Below are 21,216 nucleotides of genomic sequence, written 5' to 3'. Positions count from 1 at the left end.
CTGTACCTACATCTCAAGTCTTACATTGAACATTAGAAACTTTAGGAAATACACACGCACAGATTCTCAAATGTACATACATATATATAAAATCTTTTTTATTTCCAGCATTTAGTGAAGTTCTTAAAAAGACAGCCTAAGTAGCATCTGTCTTTGTCTGGTTTTGGTCTTGAACTTTTTTAGCCCATGTAGAAACTTCATTATAGTCCTAGCTCCTAGGCGTTAGTTAAATACTAGTTAGAAAGCGGGAAGAGATATGGGAACATATGTATATGTATAACTGATTCACTTTGTTATAAAGCAGAAACTAACACACCACTGTAAAGCAATTATACCCCAATAAAGATGTTAAAAAAAATACTAGTTAGATAGTGGGGGACATTAATATATTATTTTCTTTCACAGTATCCAATAAGTGGCTCCATGAACGTGGACAGGAATTTCGAAGACCATGCACCTTGTCGGAATTGGAATGACAAACAGACTTCCCTTTCTCTCCTGTTGTACTCTAATGTGTCTGATACACACATTTCCCAGTCTTAACTTTGAAGAGTTTACAGTTGACTAACACTCCATGATTGATTCAGTCATGAACCTCATCCTATGTTTCATCTGTGGACAATCGCTAACTTTGTGGGGGTTTTTTTTTCTTTTAAAAGTAACACTTAAAACACCACATTTTACATATGAAACCTTAAAGTTCAGTTGGTATCACAGAGGACAAAGCAAGGCAGGGTAAAAAATGAGGAATTTTTACATTTATGATATATTTTAAAGAACTTTTTTTGGTTGGATAAAAAATACAATTTAGGCATCTGGTTATAGTATTTCAGTACATCTCAGTTGGTGGGTGGTAGGCTAGAATGGTCCGTGTGATTAAGGAACAGATGCCATATAGTATGGACCTAGGTATTATGTTTACCTAGTCTCAACAACTCCCTTCTGGATCTGCCTGAAGACTAGGAATAAATTAGCCCTGTAAAGTGGGTTCCATACAATGTTTGCCCCTCCATATGCTATTCTAATTTGATTTTTTTTCTCCCAAGTCATTTTTAAAGTATGCTTTATTTTACCAATCCCCTTCTTTCATAGCTCCTCTGTGGTGAATTAAATCTGAGTTACAATACTTTGATTAAAAAAAATGTTTAACAGAAGGTCCTACATTAAAAGATTGGGCCTTCTTAACTAAAATGATCATGACTTAGTCTGTTTCTTGTTTTTTCTTAAATGACTGATGATTTTGTCCAAAAAATTTTGCTGTTTTTCTTAGTGCTAATTCCTTGCCTCTTATTTCAGCTACCTACAGCAGGGGATGATGATGTTGGCATTCGGATTAAAAAAATATCGTGCCTTAGGAGACTGGAAATTTAAAAATGTACAAGTCCTTTCAATGATGAGGGAATTGATATAAAAGGAGTTTTTCCTAAAAAGCCAAAATGTTTGTTTTTTCAATTCTGAAATGTGTTGTGACAACAGTGACCTATTTATGATCTTAAATCTTTTTTAAATGTTTCCGTTTTCTGTGTGGTATTTTTCGTATTTAAATGTGAATGTGTGCTATAGCAATAACAGGTTATTTCTTTAGAATTAGGACTTAGGTTTATCCTCCTGATTTTCATTCACTCTAAAGTCACATTGTTATGGTAGAAAATTAAGGCTCTTTGAACTTTCAGATATTCAATCAATCAAAATATGTTACCTTCAAAGGGAGCTCTACAACTTTATTACTATGGTTATGGAGTTTTTACAGTAATGCTACTTAAGATTTTCTGTTGTTCAAATACATGGTATGGTAGTAGAAAGCTCTGAACCTACTGAAGTATGTTAATTGACCCTCTAACCTTTATATTTCTTATGGTGAATCATAGTTTACATAAGGGCTCTTTATCCTTTATGCAGTATTTAAATAAGGAAGAATTTGGTTAATTCTCTGGGAAAGAGGGTATTACTTTACCATTTTTTTAAAAAAGTGAACTGTGAACTTTATTTCTCTGAACTATCCTTTGTTCCACTACAAGTATTTTAGTAAGAAATATTGAGAATTAAATTCATTAATCTAATCAGATTTTGTGACCACAGATTTTTAAAAAATCTTTTTTAGATGGAAGCAATGTAAATTCAAAATTGAAGAAATAGAATGGGTGTTCAAAGAAAGGATACTAATCCTTAATTGCCACGTGTTTTAGAAAGTAGAATAAAAAATATCTATTTCACAAGGAAACAACATATTCCATAATCTTACAAATTTCATTATATTCAACCCCAAACCCCACACAGGGATTGGTAAACTCTTGTCAGTGTTAGGTCTTACAGAACCCTCCCAAGTTTCATAATTACCAACTATTTTTCTTTCCAAATGAAAAGGAGAAAAAGAATTCCAGTATAAAACTTTGCAATCCTTTTTTTTAATGCTGAACTTTAAAATAAATGAGGGCTGGAGCTATCATGGAAAATGTGGAAATGGTGGTTTCCTCACCAACCCTAAGTGTCCATCCTTTAAGATTGGAAGTTTCATCATTCGTTAACTTTAACCATGTGTTATCACCAATATCACCAAGTTAACTGAAGTATCCACCAGAACACTCAATCAGCAGGGTAAGTAAATGTCATAACTATGTAATAACCTAGTAGGATTTTTTAAAAAAATAATGAAGTGACTTTAAGATTCTTCAGAAAGCTAGATGGTAAATGCAGTAATGAAAGACACAACCAACCATGAACTTTGGTGAATTTATAATAAAATGGTTACTACAATATAAAAGGATTGAGAAGAGTTGTTGTAAGCAGTAAACACACACACATATAATACCTTATATATGTGTGATATAAAAATATAATACCTTATATGTGTGTGTGTATATAAGATATATATTATTGCTGCTGAGAAGAATCTAAATATCCTTACAGACTCATGTGTTGCTGGTTATATGTAAATTCCATGCCAGGTTTCCACTTAAGTCCATATAGCTGAAAAATGAACAACCCATGTGTAGGGCCTAATGAGCTAAACAATTGAATGACTAGATGGCTGCCATTAAGAAACTTACCGTGTAATACCAAAATAACAACAACAACAAATACCCAATCATGATTAAATAACTGAATCACTTGAGAAGGAATAAACAGAATTATGAAATGGAGATTGCTAGGAGAAAGCAGAAAGAAAAATAACATCTTAGTGTGGATGCCCAGCAGCACAAGAACCAATCCCTTCTCTTGGCAGCACTTACTTCACTGGGGTAAAAGTTTGTTATTTAGCAGGAGCAGTATTGGGTAAACTTAGAGAAATAAGAATGAATTGTCAGCACTAGAGAGTACTGTTTATTAAATTATTAGATTTATCAGAATGAAATAGATTTCATATTCCAACTTCCTAATGTCCTTGGATATTATTCTACCACACTAATGAGTTTTGCAAAAGTAACTGTAGTAGAACAGTAAATTTCTTGGCTGCCTGCTTTATTGACTTTTGAGGACTTTGAAGTTTACTTTCTGTGTGAATGTAGCCTTCAATTAAATATACGTTTTGATGCAGGAAGACTAATTTGTAAAAAAAAATTAATAGGCAGTCTTATCAAATGTAAAAGTTTAAATAAAAGGAACCACTGAAAAGGAGTGCTAGTCTCTATATTCTGCTTTTTGAGGCCTTGTTGAATTCCCATTGCAGCACTGTTGTATTGAAGTCAGTTGTACAAAACAAGATAATCACAGATAAAATGAGCTCTAAAATCTGAAAAAAGAAAATCCTTAAATTTTGTCATTTGGTTGTTCCAATTCCTAACAGCCTGGTTTATAATACAAATCTGTTTTAGGCTAAACACTTTAAAAGATTCAGAATAGAACATTTTAAAGAGAATATGTAGAGTGATGTACACTTTGACGTTTCATGGCTTTTTAGGGAGATGAATTTTAGCTTTAGTCAATTTCTTCTAGAAAAGGCATTCACTTATTTAAGTCTACAAAGAGCAAAAATTATTATTTTAATATCTACCTTAAAGTCATAAATGTAATTAAGCTCCATTGCAATGTAGGTTTTACATGGGTTTGGAACTATCATGGGTTAAATCATATTATGTAAATAACCTTAGTTGTTAACTCTTAGAAGATGAAATAATTAAATTCACCTATAAAGTAAGTTATGTTCTATTTTTACTTTACATTTAAAAGGCACAAAAGTTAAGGCTCTGTAACATGAAACACCTTTCAGATTTTTATCTATTTTACTTCTGCAACTATAGGAAAATAGTCTATGGAAAAGTTGAAGTAAGGCAATAATTAAAAGTGCTCTGAAACAGTCCTACTTAGACTGCAAAAGAGTTGCCATGGGGTTTGTTACTGTTCCACAATGAGATAAGGAGATTACATCAAAATGTAAATACAGTACATCAATAACTACATGGTTTTTTCATAGCAAGATTTTCAAGATGAAGAAAGCAATGTGTTATTTACATTGTGGTACAAGCTCCTTATATCTCAGTGAGAACCAGCTTTAAATAGCATTGCTCTAGAACAGTACAAATTTTGTTTGATTCTACATTTTTAACAGCACTAAAGAGTTTCATATCTGTGGTTTGGATCTTGGTGGGGTAGTGGGAGCAGACTTTTTATGTCATGGCATAATGGGAAAAACAATTCAAAATAATCAATTAGCTTAGCATATAATGTATCAAGGAATCAACATACTATCCTTACGGTAATAGATTTGGATCAACATTTCCTCTAGTTCTAAAACCACTTAAACTTAATGTGACTTATTCTTGTTGGTATAAGACATATTTAAGAACATTGGTTCTAGAGGAAGCTAGTGGACTAGGAAGCTCCAGACCTTTGTTCCCCCATGGAAACATGAAACCAGCAACTAGAGCCTGGATGAAATAACTTTATAGAGGTCTGGAAAACAGCCAAAGGTTTAAATTAACCAAGTGAAAGCCAAGTTAAGAAAAAGCCATGTTCAAAGTGGTAGGAAATTTCAGTGTTTTTACTTAACCTTGCCTCACCCCAAACCTGGTACAGCACAGGTGGGAGGAAGTAGCTGCCCCATTCCCAGTTCTTATCTTTAATCAGAAGGAGCAGAGCAGATCTTGTTTGTAACCTTTTAATCTGTTTGGAAGCTGTGTGAAGGACTGGTCTTTTTCACTTAATTCAGAGCTCAGAAGGAAAAGGGTATAGCTGGGGAAAGCCCTGGGAAGCATCAGACACTGCTTGTTAAAGCTGCAGAGGAACTACAGACCTGGAGTAGCCGGATGCAAGAGATTACAGGTAGTGGAATACAATAGAAGGCCCTGAAAAGTGGCTGAGATGAGACTTCTAGGGAAAACAAGACTTTAAAAAGCAGGAATGTATATGGGGAGATGGAGAAAAGCATCAACAAGGGTCCAGGCAAGATGCATGCCAAAGAAAGACCTTGAACCCCATGCTGATCCCAAGGATTAAAATATGCTCTTCTGCAAAGACTGGGAGAGGCTACTCTTTAAAGTACCTAATTTTCAGCACCCCGCCACACACACACAAATCACAAAGCATACATAGAAACAGGAAAACATTTCTCATTTTTCCCATTCAGAAGGAGAAAATTAATTGGAAGAAACCATCCCTGAAGAAACACAGACACTGGATGTACTAAACTAAGAGTTTAAAACACCTGTTTTAAATATGCTCAAAGAGCTGAAGGAGAACATAGACAAAGAGCTAAAAGAAGCCAGAAAATGATATATGAACAAAATAAGATTATCAACAAAAGGATAAAAAATTAGTTTAAAAGAACCAACAATAATTCTAGAGCTGAAAAATAAGTGAATCGAAAAATTCACTAGAGGGGTTCAACAGCAGGTTCAAATAGGCAGAGGAATAAATCAGCAAACTTGGGGACAGGTCATTTGAAATTATCAAGTCAAGTCCAAGGAGCAGAAAGAATGAAGAAAAGTGAACAGAGCCAAAGGGACTTACATGACATCATCAAACAGCCCAGTATATACATTTGTGAATCCCTGAAGAAGAAAGAAAATTTCTGAGAGATCATTTGAAAAAATAATGGTCAGTTATTTCCCAAATTTGTAGTCATGGATTGACAAATTCCAGAAGCTTAAAGAATTCCAGGTAGGATAAACTCAGAGAAAACACGGAGACATACTATAATCATAGTACATAGTAAATCTATTCTACAAAAATGAGGGAGAAATTAAGACATTTCCAGATAAATAAAAGCTGAGGGAGTTCATTACCACTTGACCTGCCCTGCAAGAAATGCTTCAAGTTAAAAGGACTCTGGACATTGAATGGAAATCATATGAAAATATAAATATAATAAAGGCAAATATATGGAACAACAGAAAAATCAACATTGTGATTTTGGGTTACAACTCCACTCTTTTCCTAGAGGATTTAGAAGACAAATGCATAAAAAATTTATGTTAATGAGTACAATATATAAAGCTGAATTTGTGACTTCATTAACATAAAGGGGAGTGGATCTGTAAAGGGGTAGAGTTTTTGTATGGGGTTGCAGAAACTGGTATTAATTCAGATTAGATTGTTATAACTTTAGGATGTTATGTGGAGTCCACGTGCTAACCACAAAGAAAGTATCTATAGAATATGCACAAAAGGAAATGAAAAATAATCAAAACGTGTCATTACAAAGAAAGTAAACAGAAAAGAAGGCAGTAATAGAGGAAATGAGGGACAAAAAAAAATGCTGTACAATATAAAGAAAAAATGGCAAAAGTAATTTTGCCATCCCTAGCAGTAATTACTTTAAATGTAAATGGATTAAACTCCCCGGTCAAAAGACGTAAATTGACATAATGGATAAAAAACATGACCCAAGTATACGCTGTCTTAAAGAGACTCACTTTATCTAAAGACATGCATAAGTTGGAAGCAAAAGGATGGGAAAATATATTCCCTATCAAAATCCCAATGATTTTTTTTACCCATCATAAAATTAATATGTGGGTATAGAGGGAACAGATTTCAAGACAATAAAAGCTATTTATGACAAATCCACATCCAATATAATACTCACTGGTGAAAAGCTGAAATCCTTCCTGATAAAACCTGGAACAAGACAAGGATCCCCACTCTCACCTCTTCTATTCAACATAGTATTGGAAGTCCTAGCCACAGCAGTCAGACAAGAAAAAGAAATAAAAGATATCCAAATTGGAAGGGAAGAGGTAAAATTATCATTATATGCAGCTGGTATGATATTATATGTAGAAAACCCTAAAGACTCCACAGAAAAATTACTAGAACTGATAAACGAATTCAGCAAGGTAGCAGGATACAAGATTAACGTACAGAAATTGGCTGCATTTCTTTATGCCAACAATGAAATATCAGAAAGGGAATGTAAAAAAACAATATCTTTTAAAATCACACCCCCAAAAATAAAATACTTAGAAATAATGCTGACCAAGGAGGCGAAAGACTTATATGCTGAGAATTATAAAACATTAATAGAAGAATTTGAATATGATTCAAGGAAATGGAAAGATATCTCATGCTTTTGAATTGGAAGAATATTGTTAAAATGGCCATACTACCCAAAGCAGTCTACAGATTTAATGCAATCCCTATCAAATTACGCATGACCTTTTTCATGCAACTAGAAAAAATAATCCTAAAATTCATATAAACCAAAAAGATACAGAATCACCAAAGCAATCCTGAAGAAAAAGAACAAAGCCAGAGGCATAACCCTCCCAGACTTCAGAAGATACTATACAAATCTACAGTAATCCAAACAGCGTGGTACTGGCACAAAAACAGACATACAGATCAATGGAACAGAATAGAGAGAGAGCCCTGAAATAAACCCACACACCTACAGTCAATTAATCTTTGACAAAGGAGGCAAGAATATACAATGGGAAAAAGTCTTCATCAAGTGGTGCTGGGAAAGTTGGACAGCCACATGTAAATCAATGAAGTTAGAATACACCCTTTCACCATGCACAAAAATAAACTCAAAATGGCTTAAAGACTTAAACATAAGGCACAACACCATAAAACTCCTAGAAGAGAACACAGGCAAAACATTCTGACGTAAATCATACCAATGTTTTCTTAGGTCAGTCTCCCAAGGCACTAGAAATAAAAATGAAAATAAACAAATGGGACTTAAAAGCTTTTGCACAGCAAAGGAAACCATAAGGAAAATGAAAAGACAACTCACAGAATGGGAGAAAATAATTCGCAGATGATGCAATTGACAAGGGCTTAATTTCCAAAATACACAAACAGCTCATACAACTCAATAACAAAAAAAAACCAAATAACCCTATCCAAAAATGGGCAGAAGATTTAAATAGACATTTCTCTAAAGAGAACATAAAGATGCCAATAGGCACATGAAAAGATGCTCAACATTGCTAATTATTAGACAAATGCAAGTCAAAACTACAATGAGAAGAAGGGCCCCCCTTGTGCACACCACCTCCACAGACGACTGTTGCCACATGGTGGCCCAATTACAGCAGCACCGGCCACTGCTCTCTACCCCATTTTACCTCTCCTCGACCCAACCCAGAGGGGTCAGAAACTTCTGCCAGTTTTCCAGCCTGAAGTAGGGCCAAGCTCAGAAAGGGGGGGAAATTTAGAATTTAAATTAATTTGGAGTTCCAAAAAAAAAAACTACAATGAGGTACCACCTCACACCAGTCAGAATGTCCATCATTAAAGAGTCTACAAATAACAAATGCTGAAGAGGATGAGGAAAAAAAGGAACCCTCCTACACTGTTGGTGGGAATGTAAGTTGGTGCAGCCACTGTGGAGCAGTATGGAGGTTCCTCAGAAAACTAAAAATAGAACTACCATATATCCAGCAATCCCACTCCTGGGCATATATCTGGACAAAACTATAATTCAAAAAGATACATGCACCCCTATGTTCATAGCAGCACTATTCACAATAGCCAAGACATGGAAACAAGCCAAATGTCCACGAACAGATGAATGGATCACGAAGATGTGGTACATATATACAGTGGAATACTACTCAGCCATAAAAAAGAACAAAGTAATACCACTTGCAGCAACATGGATACAACTAGAGATTATCACACTAATTGAAGTAAGTCAGACAGAGAAAAACAAATACCATATGATATCACTTATGTGTGGAATCTAAAATACGGCACAAATGAACCTATGTATGAAACAGAATCATGGACATTGAGAACAGACTGGTGGTTGTCAAGGGAGAGAGGGTTGTGGGAGGGATGGATTGGAACATTGGGGTTAGCACATGTAGGCTTTTTATATGGAAGAGATAAGCAGCAAGGTCCTACTACTGTATGGCACAGAGAACTATGTACAAAATCCTATGATAAACCATAATGGAAAACAATATGAAAAAAAGAATGTATATATTGTATAACTGATTCACTTTGCTGTACAGCAGTAATTAACACAACATTGTAAATCAACTATACTTCAAATAAATAAATAAAATTAATATGGAATCAAAAGGGACCCTAAATAGCCAAAATAATCTTGAAAAAGAGTAACAACAGAAGTCTCACACTTCCTGATTTCAAAACTTACTATAAAGCTACAGTAATCAAAACAGTGTGATGCTGGCATAAAGACATAGACAATTAGTATAGAATAGAGAGCCTAGAAATAAATCCGCATAACTCAACAAAATATAACCCAAATTTTAAAAAATGATCAAGGACTTGAATAGACATTTCTCCAAAGAAGAAATACAAATGTCTAATCAACACATGAAAAGATGCTCAACATCACTAATGACTAGGGAAATGCAACTCAAAACCACAATGAGATAAACTCTCACACTCTTTAAGATGACTATTATCACAAAAAAATAAAAAATAACAAGTGTTGGTGAGGCTGTGGAGAAATTGGAATCTTCACACATCGTTGGTAGGAATGTAAAATAGTTTAGCCACTATATATTCCTCTTCTGGGTATATATCCTAAAGTAATGAAAGCAGAGACTCAGAGAGATATTTATTTGTACACTCACTTTAATAGCAGCAGTATTTACGAGAGCCAAAAGGTGGAAGCAGCCCAAGTGTCCATCAACAGATAAATGGATAAATAAAACATAAAAAGGAGGACAGTTTTTAAAATAAAAAAAATTAATAAAACAATCCAAAAGAAAATGAAACTGAAAATAAGCAAAGAAGATCTAACAGAGATAATGGGAATCCCTAAATAAACAACAAAACCAAGTAAAGAGAATCATGCTTAAAAGTTATATTTCAAGAAAACTGTCTGTAGTATGCCTGACATTAAGCTTTTGAGTGCTGAGACATCCATTTCAAAGGCATCCATCTTGAATAACCATATTGCCAGCTATATGACACAGCTACAAGCAAAACAACTAGATAAGGAATCAGGCTGCCCCACACATGAAGTTTCGCTTTTAGAAAGCCCTGTGTCCTAGATAAATGACCACCTGAGCATACCTGCTTTTCACTTCCCATGCCCTATTCCCACTCTTATACTTGAAGCTTGCCAATAAAGAGTGAACCCACAAAATCTCAGGCACACCACCCTCGGAACTTAATAAAGGCAGACCACCAGGTTTGTGCTCCCTCCCTCCTACTCTACCCATGACCTACTGTGTGGCCCTTGGTAGGTGCTGTGTACCCTCTAGGATATTTGAGTATTCTTGTTCTTCAAAGTTCCCTGATGGTTTTTGCTGAGGTGCTCCTTGCAATCATAGTAAGAACCACAGGGCTGGTCCAGCCACAACATTGGCTCCAGTCCAGAAAACGTCTGCGGGGACTCCCACAAGTAATAGGGACCCAGGCAAGTGTCTCAGGCATTCTACGTACTCATAAAATGACCAGATTTTAAAGAGAAAAAAAATTTCCTTTGAGCATTTTGGCAAAAAGACCACATTACTTATAAGGGAGAGAGAATTAGATCATTAGTAGATGTCAACAGCAACACTTTATCACAGAAGAAAATGGATATAAAATATATTTAAGGTAGTCAAGGAAAGAAAATGTGAATGAAAGGTTTTATATCCAGCATAACTACCCTTTGAGTATAAAGGGCACAGACAAATCTATCAATATGCAAGAACTCAGAAAATATTGTTCCTGTGACACTTTCCCAAGAAATCTAGAGAATGAACATCTGACACCAGAATGGAAATTAGTTAGATATGAGAGATGATGAAAATACTAATTATCAAACCCATAGGATATAGCAGTAACTACAGAAAAATATTTAACTTTTAACATTTACAGTATAAAACCAAAAAAAATGTTTTTAATTAGTGTATTTGTGGTGCAGCTACTATGGAAAACAGTATGGAGGTTCTTCAAAATATTAAAAATAGAACTACCATATGATCCAGCAATTCCACTTCTGGCTGTTTATCTGCAGGAAATGAAAGCACTAACTTGAAAAGATATAGGCACCCTCATGTTCTTTGCAGCACTGAACATGAAAGCAACCTAAGTGTCCATCAGTGGATGAATGGACAAAGAAAATGTGATATATATACACACAATAGAATATTAATCATCCATAAAAAAGTAAATTTTGCCATTTGTGACACCAGAGAGGGATTTCAGGATGTTATGTCAAGTGAAATAAGTGAGAGAAAGATAACTACTATATGATCTTACTTACTTACATGTGGAATCTAGAAAGATAAAACAACAACAAAATACCTAAACTCATAGATACAGAGGACAGAGTTAGTGGTTTCCAAAGGTGAGGGATGGGGGCGGGGTCAAAATAGGTGAAGGAGGTCAGGAAGTACAAACTTCCAGTTGTAAGACAAAGAAGTCACACGGAAAAAGTGTAACTCTGTGTAGTGATGGATGTTAATGATTTACTGTGGTAATCATCTTGCAATATATATAAGTATTGAATGATTACATTGTACACCTGAAACTAATATAATGTTATGTGAGTTACATCTCAAAAAAAAAATTATTAGTCCCAAGTGTCAGTAGTGCCAAGGTTGAGAAACCCTGATCTCATCAAAATGAGTACATTTCTTTCAGCTGTTCTAAGTCAAGTGACTAAGTCACTTGATCAAGAACAGCTGAAAGAAATGTACTCATTTTGATGAAGTGCTGGTTTGAAGAACTTGTCTTTAAAATCTTCAGGTTGTATAACAGTTGAGCCTGCTAGATGTATTCATCAGATATCATGTTCTTCATCCTATTCCTTTTTTTCTTGGAACATTAAAGGCATTATAAAAACCAAGAAAAATGTAATAATAAAATAAATGTATTCAATTAGAAAAATAGAGAAAACATTTAGTAAGTATGATGGAAATAATTCGTGCTTAGATGCAAGTTTACAGCACCAAATGTCTGCATTAGAAACAAGAAAGGTCCAAAAATTAGTAACCTGGTTTCCACTTTAAGAAGCTGGAAAAGCTATACAATGGGGAATATTACTCAGCAATAAAAAGAAATGAAGTAGTTTCTCTGGTGGTGCAGTGGTTAAGAATACGCCTGCCAATGCAGGGGACACAAGTTTGATCCCTGGTCCAGGAAGATCCCACATGCCGCGGAGCAACTAAGCCCGTGCGCCTGCGCTTTTGAGCCTGCGAGCCACAACTACTGAGCTCGGGTGCTGCAACTACGGAAGCCCGTATGCCTAGAGCCTGTGCTCTGCAACAAGAGAAGCCACTGCAGTGAGAAGCCCACGCACCACAATGAAGAGTAGCCCCTGCTCGATGCAACTAGAGCAAGCCCACTCACAGCAGCAAAGACCCAACGCAGCCAAAAATAAATAAACAAACAAACAAACAAATAGGAAATAGGTTTTTTTAAAAAAAAGAAGTGAAGTAGTGATACATGCTACAAGATGGATGAACCCTAAAAATATACTAAGCGAAAGAAATTGATCACCGAGGACTGTATATTGTATGATTCCATATATACATGAATGTCCAGAATAGACAAATCTAAAAAAGAAAGCAGATTAGTGGTTGCCTGGGGTGGGGAAATTAGGGAGTGATGGCATTAGGTTTCTTTTTGGGTTAATGAAAGTGTTCTCAAGTTGATTGTGATGATGAAACCACAATTCTTTGAATATACCTGAAGTCATTAAATAGTACCTTTTAAGTTGTTCACTTGTATGGTATGTGAATTCTGTTTCAATAAAAGTGTTTTGTTTTTTAAAGACTAGAAAGGAAGAACAAATTAAACCAAAAGTAAGCAGAAGAAAACTAAGAGCAACAATAAATGAAAGGAAAATAGACAAACCATAGGGAAATTCAGTGAAACCAAAAGCTATTTTCTTAAATCCATCAATAAAAATTGATAAATCTTTAGACTGATAAAGAGCCAAGAGAAAAGAAACAAATTACCAATATCAGGCATCAAAAAAGGGACATTACTACAGCTTTTACAAGCATTAAAAGGATAATGGAGGGACTTCCCTGGCAGTCCAGTTGCTAAGACTTCACCTTCCAATGCAGGGGGTGAGTGTTCAATCCCTGGTCAGGGAGCTAAGATCCCACATGCCTCGGGGCCAAAAAAACAAAACATAAAGCAGAAGCAATATTGTAACAAATTCAATAAAGACTTTAAAATGATCCCATCAAAAAAAATGATAATGGAATATTATGAACATCTTTATATCAAAAATTAGACAACTTATTGACAAATTTATTTTATTTATTGAAATTGACAATTTTCTTGAAACAGAAAAATTACCAAAATTTACCCAAGAAGAAACAGTCTGGATAGCCCCATTTCAAGTAAAGAAATTGAATTAATAATTAAAAAGATTACCACGTTATCCCAAGAATGTAAAGATGGTTCAATATTTTTAAAATCTGATGGCCAAAAAGCACATGAAAAGATGTTCAACATCACTAATTATCAGAGAAATGCAAATCAGAATGACAATGAGGTATCACCTCACACCAGACAGAATGGTCATCATCAAAAAGTCTACAAACAATAAATGCTGGAGAGGGTGTGGAGAAAAGGGAACCCTCCTACAACTGTTGGTGGGATGTAAATTGGTACAGCCACTATGGAGAACAGTATGGAGCTTCCTTAAAAAACTAAAAATAGGGCTTCCCTGGTGGCACAGTGGTTAAGAATCTGCCTGCCAATGCAGGGGACACGGGTTCGAGCCCTGGTCCGGGAAGATCCCACATGCCATAGAGCAACTAAGCCCATGAGGCACAACTACCAAGCCTGCACTCTAGAGCCCGTGAGCCACAACTACTGAAGCCCGTGTGCCACAACTACTGAGCCTGCGTGCCTAGAGCCTGTGCTCTGCAACGAGGGAAGCCACCACAATGAGGAGCCCACACACTGCAACGAAGAGTAGCCCCTGCTCACCGCAACTAGAGAAAGCCTGCGCGCAGCAATGAAGACCCAACACAGCCAAAAATAAAATAAATATTTTTTTAAAAAAGAGACTTGAAAAACAACCCTATAAGTAGAAATACCATATGATCCAGCAATCCCACTACTGGGCATATATCTGGAGAAAAGCATAATTTGAAAACATACATGCACCCCAATGTTCATTGCATCACTATTTACAATAGCCAAGACATGGAAGCAACCTAAATGCCCATCAACAGAGGAGAAGATGTGGTACATATATACAATGCAATATTACTCAGCCGTAAAAACAAAATAATGCCATTTGCAGCAACATGGAGAGACCTAAGAGATTATTATACTAGGTGAAGTAAGTCAGACAGAGAAAGACAAATATCATATGATTTCATTCATATGTGGAATCTAATTTTTAAAAATGATATAAATGAACTCATTTACAAAACAGAAACAGACTCACAGATTTCGAAAACAAACTTATGGTTACCAAAGAGGAGACGTGGAGAGGGGGGATAAATTAGGAGCTTGTAATTAACAAACACACACTACTATATATAAAATAGATAACCAACAAGGACCTAAAATAGATAACCAACAAGGACCTAATGTATAGCACAAAGAAGTACACTCAATATCCTGTAATAACCAATATGGGAAAAGAATCTGAAAAAGAATGAATATATGCATATGTATAACTGAATCACTTTGCTGTACACCTGAAACTAACATAACATTATAAATCAACTATACTCCAATAAAATTTAAAAATAAAATAAAATCTGTTAATTGAATCCACAGACTTAATAAAGGTAATATTAATTGTTGGGGAAGGTGTTTGTCATCCATACATGATTTAAAAAAATAAAAACTTGGTAACTGGAAGTAGAAGGGAACCTCCTTAATCTGATTATGGGTATCTACTATAAACTTCTAATAAATAAAACACTTGATTATAAAATTTGTTTTTAAGAATTTCACTTAATACCACAAGTAAGGTCAAATGCTTGCTAGTACTTCTTCCATTCAAAATGGTGTCAAGGTTCTGGTAAATATAACAAGAAAAGAAAAGAGGTACATGGCAGATAGTTTAGAAAGACTCACTCTACCTGTTTAAATTCTTATTTTGCTATACTGAATAGACTGAAAGCTATAATATTTTTAAGACTTCCTGTCTGTAGGAATCCAGGTATGTTTTACCACGCAAACACACTTGACGTGCTAAACTGGATCTTTTTGCAAGCTTCATGGTGGAGGCAACTAGATCTTCTGGCCCTTCTATGGCAGAGTTTCATAAATATTGAGTGGCAGCATTTTTCCTTGCGATGTAGCATCCACGCTCAGCATCTCCTACCTCTGTAGTTTTAGTGACCTAATTCATATCATTTTAAACAATCTTTTTGCTTAAATTAGACACAACTGCTTATAACATAGCAGTTACAAGTCTTGGCCAAGGAAAGAAATTATGATAAAAAGGAAAAAAAATTTTCTCATTATTTGCAGATTATATGATTGAATATAGAGGAAAATCTGAGAAACATACTATATACAAATAACTGTAATACCAGGTTGAAATGGTATTATGAAAGTAGAGATAAAGTGCTACTTATGTTCAAAAGTGAAATTTAATTTCTAGCTTTGAGAGCCCAGTGGTGGTGGAATGATGCTAAGAGGTGGCATGCACATGGTTATGATATATAATCTTTTAAAATGATGATGAATTCAATTAGATATTTGATGAAGACATTTGCATCAATATTTATAAGAGATATTTGCCTGTAGTTTTCTGATCTTGTAGTATTATTGTCTCTCACTGGTATCAGGGTGATACTGGACTCTTTCCTGTTTTTTTTTTTTTTTTTTGGCTGTGTTGGGTCTTTGTTGCTGCATGCAGGCTTTCTCTAGCTGTGGCGAGCAGGGGCTACTCTTTATTGTGGTGCACAGGCTTCTCACTGCAGTGGCTTCTCTTGTTGCGGAGCACGGGTTCTAGGTGCGTGGGCTTCAGTAGTTGTGGCACATGGGCTCAGTAGTTGTGACTCACGGGCTCTAGAGCACAGGCTCAGTAGTTGTGGCATATGGGCTTAGTTGCTCCGCGGCATGTGAGATCTTCCCAGACCAGGGCTCGAACCCGTGTCCCCTGCACTGGCAGGCGGATTCTTAACCACTGTGCCACCAGCGAAGCCCTGGACTCTTAAAATGAGTTAAAAGTGTTCTTTCATTTTTTGGGAAGAATTTGAGAAGGATTTGTGCTAGTTCCTTTTTACATATTTTATAGAATTCACAGTGAAGCATCTGGTCCAGGGCTTTTCTTTGTTGGGACAGTTTTGACTATAGATTCAATCCCATACTAGTCATAAGTCTATTCAGATTTTCCATTTCTTTATTATCCAGTCTTCTAGATTGTGCATTTTTAGGAATTTGTCCCTTTCATCTAGGTTATCCAATTATTGGTGTACAATTGTTCATAGTACTCTTACAACCCTTTTTATTTTTGTAAAATTGGTAGTAATGCTCCCCCTTTCATTTCTGATTTAGTAGTTGAATCCTGTCTTTTTTTTCTTGGTCATTATGGCTAAAGATTTATCAATTTTGTTCTTCTCAAGTGGGATTTATTCTTGAAATGCAAGGATGGTACAATGTATGAAATGTAATACACCACATTAATAGAATGGAGGAAAAACCCACATGATAATTTCAAATGTTATAGAAAATCCATTTGACAAATTTTAACACCCTTTCATGGTAAAAACTTAACAAACTAGGAATTAAAAGGGAACTTTCTCAACATGATTTTAGAAGACCCCACAGTTAACAGCATACTCAAAGGTGAAAGACTGAAAGGTTTTTCCTAAGACCAAGATACTTCTATCACTTCTATTCACCACAGTATTGGAAGTCCTGGCCTGAGCAATTCAGCAAGGACAAGCAACAAAAGGCATTCACATTGGAAGAGAAGAAGTTAAATTATCTCTATTCACATGTGACATGACCTTATATATAGAAAATCCTAACTATTACACAGAAAACCCCACTAGATCCAATAAATGGATTAAGCAAAGTTGCAGGATATGAAATCAATTTTAAAAAGTAATTGCAATTATATACAATAATAATTGACAATTGAGAGAGGAAAATAAGAAAAAATCCATTTCCAAAATCATCAAAGAGAATAAAATACTTAGGAATAAATTTACCCAAGTAGGTAAAAGACTTTCAACTGAAAATTATGAAACACTGCTAAAAGAAATTAAAGATATAAATAAATGGAAAACATCCTTTAATCATGGCCTAGAAGACAATATTATTGAGATGATAATATTACATAAAGGGATATATATAGTCCATGCAATTTCTACTAAAAACTCAAAAACATTTTTTTGCAGAAATAAAAAACCCATTCTAAAATTCATGTGGAATTTTAAGGGGTCCCAAATAGCCAAAATAATTTTTAAAAAGAGCAAAGCTAGAGGATTCATACTTCCTGATTTCAAAGTTTACTACAAAGCTGAAGTAATCAAAATATTGTGATATTGGCTTAAGGAAAGAAATATAGACCAGAATAAAGAGACTAGAATAAAGAGCCCACAATAAACCCCCTCTTACATAGTCAAATGATTTTGACAAAGGTGCTAAAGCCATTGAGAGGTAGAAAGGACTCTCCTTTCAAAAAATAATCCTGGAAAAACTGACTATCTACATGCAAAAGAATGAAATTGGTCCTTTATCTTATACCACATGTAAAAATTAATGCAGAATGGGATTTCCCTGGTGGCGCAGGGGTTAAGAATCCGCCTGCCAATGCAGGGGACATGGGTTCGAGCCCTGGACCAGGAAGATCCCACATGCAGGGCTTCCCTGGTAGCACAATGGTTAAGAATCCGCCTGCCAATGCAGGGGACACGGGTTCGAGCCATGGTCTGGGAAGATCCTACATGCCACAGAGCAACTAAGCCTGTGTGCCACAACTAATGAGCCTGTGCTCTAGAGCCCGCAAGCCACAACTACTGATCCCACTTGCCACAACTTCTGAACCCCATGTGCCTAGAGCCCATGCTCCACACAAGAGAAGACACTGCATGGGAAGCCCGTGCACCACAACGGAGAGTAGCCCCCCACTCGCTGCAACTAGAGAAAAGCCTGTGTGCAGCAACGAAGACCCAATGCAGCCAAAAATAAAATTAATTAATTAATTAATTTTTAAAAATCTGGCCTTTAAAAAAAAAGATCCCACATGCTGCAGAGCAACTAAGCCTGTGTGCCACAATTACTAAGCCTGTGCTCTAGAGCCCGTGAGCCACAACTACTGAGCCCACAAGCCACAACTACTGAGCCCATGTGCTGCAACTACTTAAGCCCATGAGCCCAGAGCCCATGCTCTGGGAAGCCACCGCAACGAGAAGCCCGTGCACCGTAATGAAGAGTAGCCCCCCCTCACCGCAACTAGAGAAAGCCTATGTGCAGCAATGAAGACCAAACGCAGCCAAAAATAAATAAATAAAAGAAATAAATTTAAAAGAAATTAATGCAGAAATGATCAAAGACCTGAACGTAACAGCTAAAACTACTGACAAAAACATAGAGGAATATCTTCATGACATTAGATATGGCAATGCTTTCTTGGATATGACACAAAAAGCACAGGCAACAAAAGAAAAACACAGATCAATTGGGCATTACCAAAATTTAAACTTTTCTGCAAAATTTAAAACTATCAAGAGAGTGAAAAGGCAATCCATAGAATGGGATGAAGTATTTGCAAATCCTATAAGAGACTAATATCCAGAGTATACAAAAACCCCTAAAACTCAACAACCACCACCACTGCAATTAAAAACTGGGCAAAGTAGCTTTCCCAGCTGTACAGGATACAGCCAATGAGGCCCATTTATCTCTTACTTCATCCAGAGTACTGAGTTATCAGCTGCATCACTGGGGGACAGGAAGAGGCCAGGAGAGTGGCAAATAGGACTCTTGGATAGCATAAAAGGGATGCAGATCCTAGCCACATCAGGGACTGCATCAAGAAGCCCACCCACGAGTCACTGGGGATGCCTCCTCACCCACTGATCCCCCCAACTCCAGCACTCTGCATGCCTCACCCATTATATCCGCACAACTTGTGGCTGCCTCTTGGTGCATGTTCCTGATGGTACCTGGAATGAGCTTTGGCAGATGGCTAGTGGGGACTCGCAGAAAGCCAGCCTGACTCTGCAGGCCAGGGAGAGACCAGAAACTTAAGTTTTAAGTCTGCCCTTGGTTAAGCAAAAGGGAGGCTGTCAGCACCAGGCCTAGTGTATTGCAGGATTGAGAGAAGGCATATGAGTTTAAGAATTCAGCCAAAAGAGGGAGCGGGTAGCATGGAGCAGATGCATTCAAATAATCTGATAAATGCTGAGAATTTCTAGCAGAGCTGATGGAAGGTATTTCTCTCCTGAAGACAGTTATTGAAGACAAGAGGAGGTAACTCCTGCTTTAAATGTAAAGAGAACAATGCAAGATTTAAGGAACATAAAAAAATCAAGGAAACATGACAACACTAAAGGATCACAATAATTTTTTAGTAACTGAACCAAAAGACATGGAGATCAGCAATTTACCAAATAAAGAATTCAAAAGAATTGTTTTAAGGAACCCCAATGACCCACAAGAAAACACAGAAAAACAATTCAATGAAATCAGGAAACAATACATGAACAAAATGAGAAGCTTAATGAAGAAGTAGAAATCATAAAAAAGAACAAAACAGAAAATCTGAAGAATACAGTAAGTAAAAGAAAAATGCAGTAGAGAGCACCAACAGCAGGATGGATCAAGCAGAAGAAAAATAGATATAAATTAGAAGATAGGACCTTTGAAATTATCCAGTAAGAGGAGAAAAAAGAATGAAAAAGAATAGAAAAAGCTAACTTAATCTATGGGACAACATCAAAAGAAAGTCTGTGAATTATTGGAGTTCCAGAAAAGACAAGAGAAGGAGAAAGAAAGCTTATTTAAAGAAATACTGGCTGATGGACTTCCCTGGTGGAACAGTGGTTAAGAATCTGTCTGCCAATGCAGGAGACATGGGCTTAATCCCTGGTCCAGGATGTTCCCACATTCCGCAGAGCAACTAAGCCTGTGTGCCACAACTACTGAGCCCACACTGTAGAGCCCCCGAGCCACAGCTACTGAGCCCATGTGCCACAACTACTCAAGCCCGTGCACCCTAGAGCCCACGCGCTGCAACTACTGAAACCCGCACACTCTAGGGCATACATGTCGCGACTACTGAGCCTGCGTGCTGCAACTACTGAAGCCCACGCAGCTAGAGCCCATGCTCTGCATCAAGAGAAGCCACTGCAATGAGAAGCCCGCGCACCGCAACGAAGAGTAACCCCCGCTCGCCACAACTAGAGAAAGCCTGTGCACAGCAACGAAGATCCAACGCAGCCAAAATAATTAATTAATTAATTAAAAACCCTGAAATAATGGCTGAGAACTTCCCAAATCTGAAGAGAGATTTGGATATCCAAGTTCATGAAGCTCATAGGTCACCAAACTCTTTCAATGTGAACAGATCTTCACCCTGAAATGATACATTAAATTAAAGGAACTTAATAGATATATACAGAACATTCCACCCCAAAGTAACAATGCATATTTTCCTCAAAGTGCACATATCTAGGCTATAACATATATTAGGCAAAAAAATACATCTTAATAATTTTAAGAATATTGAAATCAGATCAAGCATTTTTACTGACATGAATGGTATAACTGGAAATCAATTACAAGAACAAAACTGAAAAATTCATAAATATGTGGGGATTAAACATGCTACTGAAGAACCAATGGGTCAAGGAATAAGTCAAAAGTGAAATTTTAAAAATACCTTGAGAAAAACGAAAATGGCAATACAACATACCAAAA

The 21,216-nt window shown here is 36.2% G+C and overlaps 1 protein-coding gene across 2 annotated transcripts in view; it reads left to right on the top strand.

Annotated features, from left to right (window-relative positions):
- The window catches only part of P4HA1 (prolyl 4-hydroxylase subunit alpha 1), a 92,442-nt gene extending 90,930 nt beyond the window's left edge, over positions 1-1,512 (top strand). For both annotated transcript variants that reach the window (XM_089897666.1, XM_089897665.1), the window contains exon 15: positions 406-1,512. In XM_089897666.1, coding sequence (XP_089753792.1) covers positions 406-476 — 71 coding nt within the window. In that variant the 3' untranslated portion in view covers positions 477-1,512. The remainder of the gene's footprint in view (positions 1-405) is intronic.
- Positions 1,513-21,216: the final 19,704 nt, after the last annotated feature.

This window comes from Delphinapterus leucas, chromosome 16 (assembly GCF_059928025.1).
Source record: "Delphinapterus leucas isolate spDelLeu-1000000601 "Yukka" chromosome 16, BTC_Dleu_Yukka2, whole genome shotgun sequence".
Taxonomy (NCBI): domain Eukaryota; kingdom Metazoa; phylum Chordata; class Mammalia; order Artiodactyla; family Monodontidae; genus Delphinapterus; species Delphinapterus leucas.
This window is presented reverse-complemented; position numbering and strand designations above follow the sequence as displayed.